Raw genomic sequence first — 1,437 nt, 5'->3', positions numbered from 1 at the left:
ATTTTTTTTTTTCATTAACTGTTTGTATGCAGTTTTGATGACTTGTAAAGCGTTTTGATACTTCAATGTAAAATGCTTTCTATTAAGAATCAATTATCTTTCTTATTATCATGACATTTTTCTTTTAATTCATTGGTTACTGTTTTGGTAAAATGGAAAGCGAAACAAAAAAATATGCAGCACTGCTCCTGTATATTTATGCGTTGTGATTCAATTTTATTTATTATTTATTTATTCATTCGGAGAAAAGGAGGAAGCCACTGAATGAGGTCCAGTGATAGGTGGGATGACTATGCGCCCTACCGTACATGGTAAGATACAACGTGTCTGCTCGTTGCAGAATCAGCACCGCGCTACCAGACAATTGACCACGTTGACTTGTTTCACCATAGGTACTGATCACCTTGTAGTTGTTTTTAACAAGATTGACGTGAAGGTTACCGCTGTTGCTATTCTTAAGAACAGAAAACGTAAATACGTAGGTGCCCGGCACTCTACAGGTGAACGTACCGGTCTCGAGATCGAAGCTGGTACCCGGCAGAAGGGTCTCAGTCTGATGGAAGGGCAAACGGGAGTCCTGGCTTGTAGATTCATCAGAGCTGCTCGTCCTCACCACGGTGAACGCTACCCGCTGATTGGAGTCGTCTGGTGTCTCCCCTGGCTCACCCTTCTGACCTTTGACACCAGTTTCTCCGATTCTTCCAACAATACCTGGCATACCTCTCGGACCTATCTTGCCAGGCAGGCCAATCCCATCATCACCTTTAGACCCAGTGTTCCCAGGAGCTCCCCGCTCACCAATAGGTCCAATATGGCCAATCTCACCTTGCTGACCTGCATCGCCCTTTGACCCCGGCTGACCGTACGGCCCAATCGGTCCTACTGGCCCAGGCAGACCTGGTATGCCGGGTATTGCAGCAGGTCCCTGGCAGCACTGCTGACACACCTGAGACGCAGGACCATCGCCATCCGAGGGAACCGGCCGAGTAACGGAAGCTCGGAGCTTGACAGAGTTACCCAGAAGGAGGGCGATTGACAAAATGGTGGCCAAGCAGATCTTCATATGTGAAGAAAACAACTGAGGGCCTATAAAACTAGAACAAAAATCAATAAGAAACAAGTAGATTGAAGAAATAATGATGTTACATAAACTGAAGAATTTATCTAAAAGACATGTATGACAGCATAATATTGTTGAGGATTCATTATTCAGACAATGTGTTCAGCGTGATATCGCAGTGGCCAATCAAGGGGGCAATGGGCTAACAATTTATGAAAAGGTGGGTCTTAAATCGGTTGCCATGGCAACTACGGGCAATTCAGATAATTGGGCTTGTTATTATCGGTCACGATAGAATCAATTAAACATCACCACACCGACCTCGGTAGTTCGTTCTTCAAGACTTGAAGATCAGCTCCAAGAAGAGACCACAAGGA

At 45.0% G+C, this 1,437-nt stretch overlaps 1 protein-coding gene across 1 annotated transcript; it reads right to left on the bottom strand.

Annotated features, from left to right (window-relative positions):
* Positions 1–247: 247 nt before the first annotated feature.
* Positions 248–1,063, bottom strand: LOC119746393 (complement C1q tumor necrosis factor-related protein 3-like; the record flags this gene model as incomplete). Its single annotated transcript, XM_038223307.1, has 2 exons — positions 835–1,063; positions 248–729 (listed from the first exon to the last, which is right to left on the bottom strand). Coding segments are annotated over exons 1-2 (711 nt in total), but the record flags the coding sequence as incomplete, so codon positions are not given.
* Between the last annotated feature and the right edge of the window lie 374 nt (positions 1,064–1,437).

This window comes from Patiria miniata, unplaced genomic scaffold (genome assembly GCF_015706575.1).
Source record: "Patiria miniata isolate m_02_andy unplaced genomic scaffold, ASM1570657v1 HiC_scaffold_7, whole genome shotgun sequence".
Lineage (NCBI taxonomy): Eukaryota > Metazoa > Echinodermata > Asteroidea > Valvatida > Asterinidae > Patiria > Patiria miniata.
The sequence above is the reverse complement of the archived record's forward strand: the minus strand, read 5'-3'. Positions and strand labels throughout refer to the sequence as shown.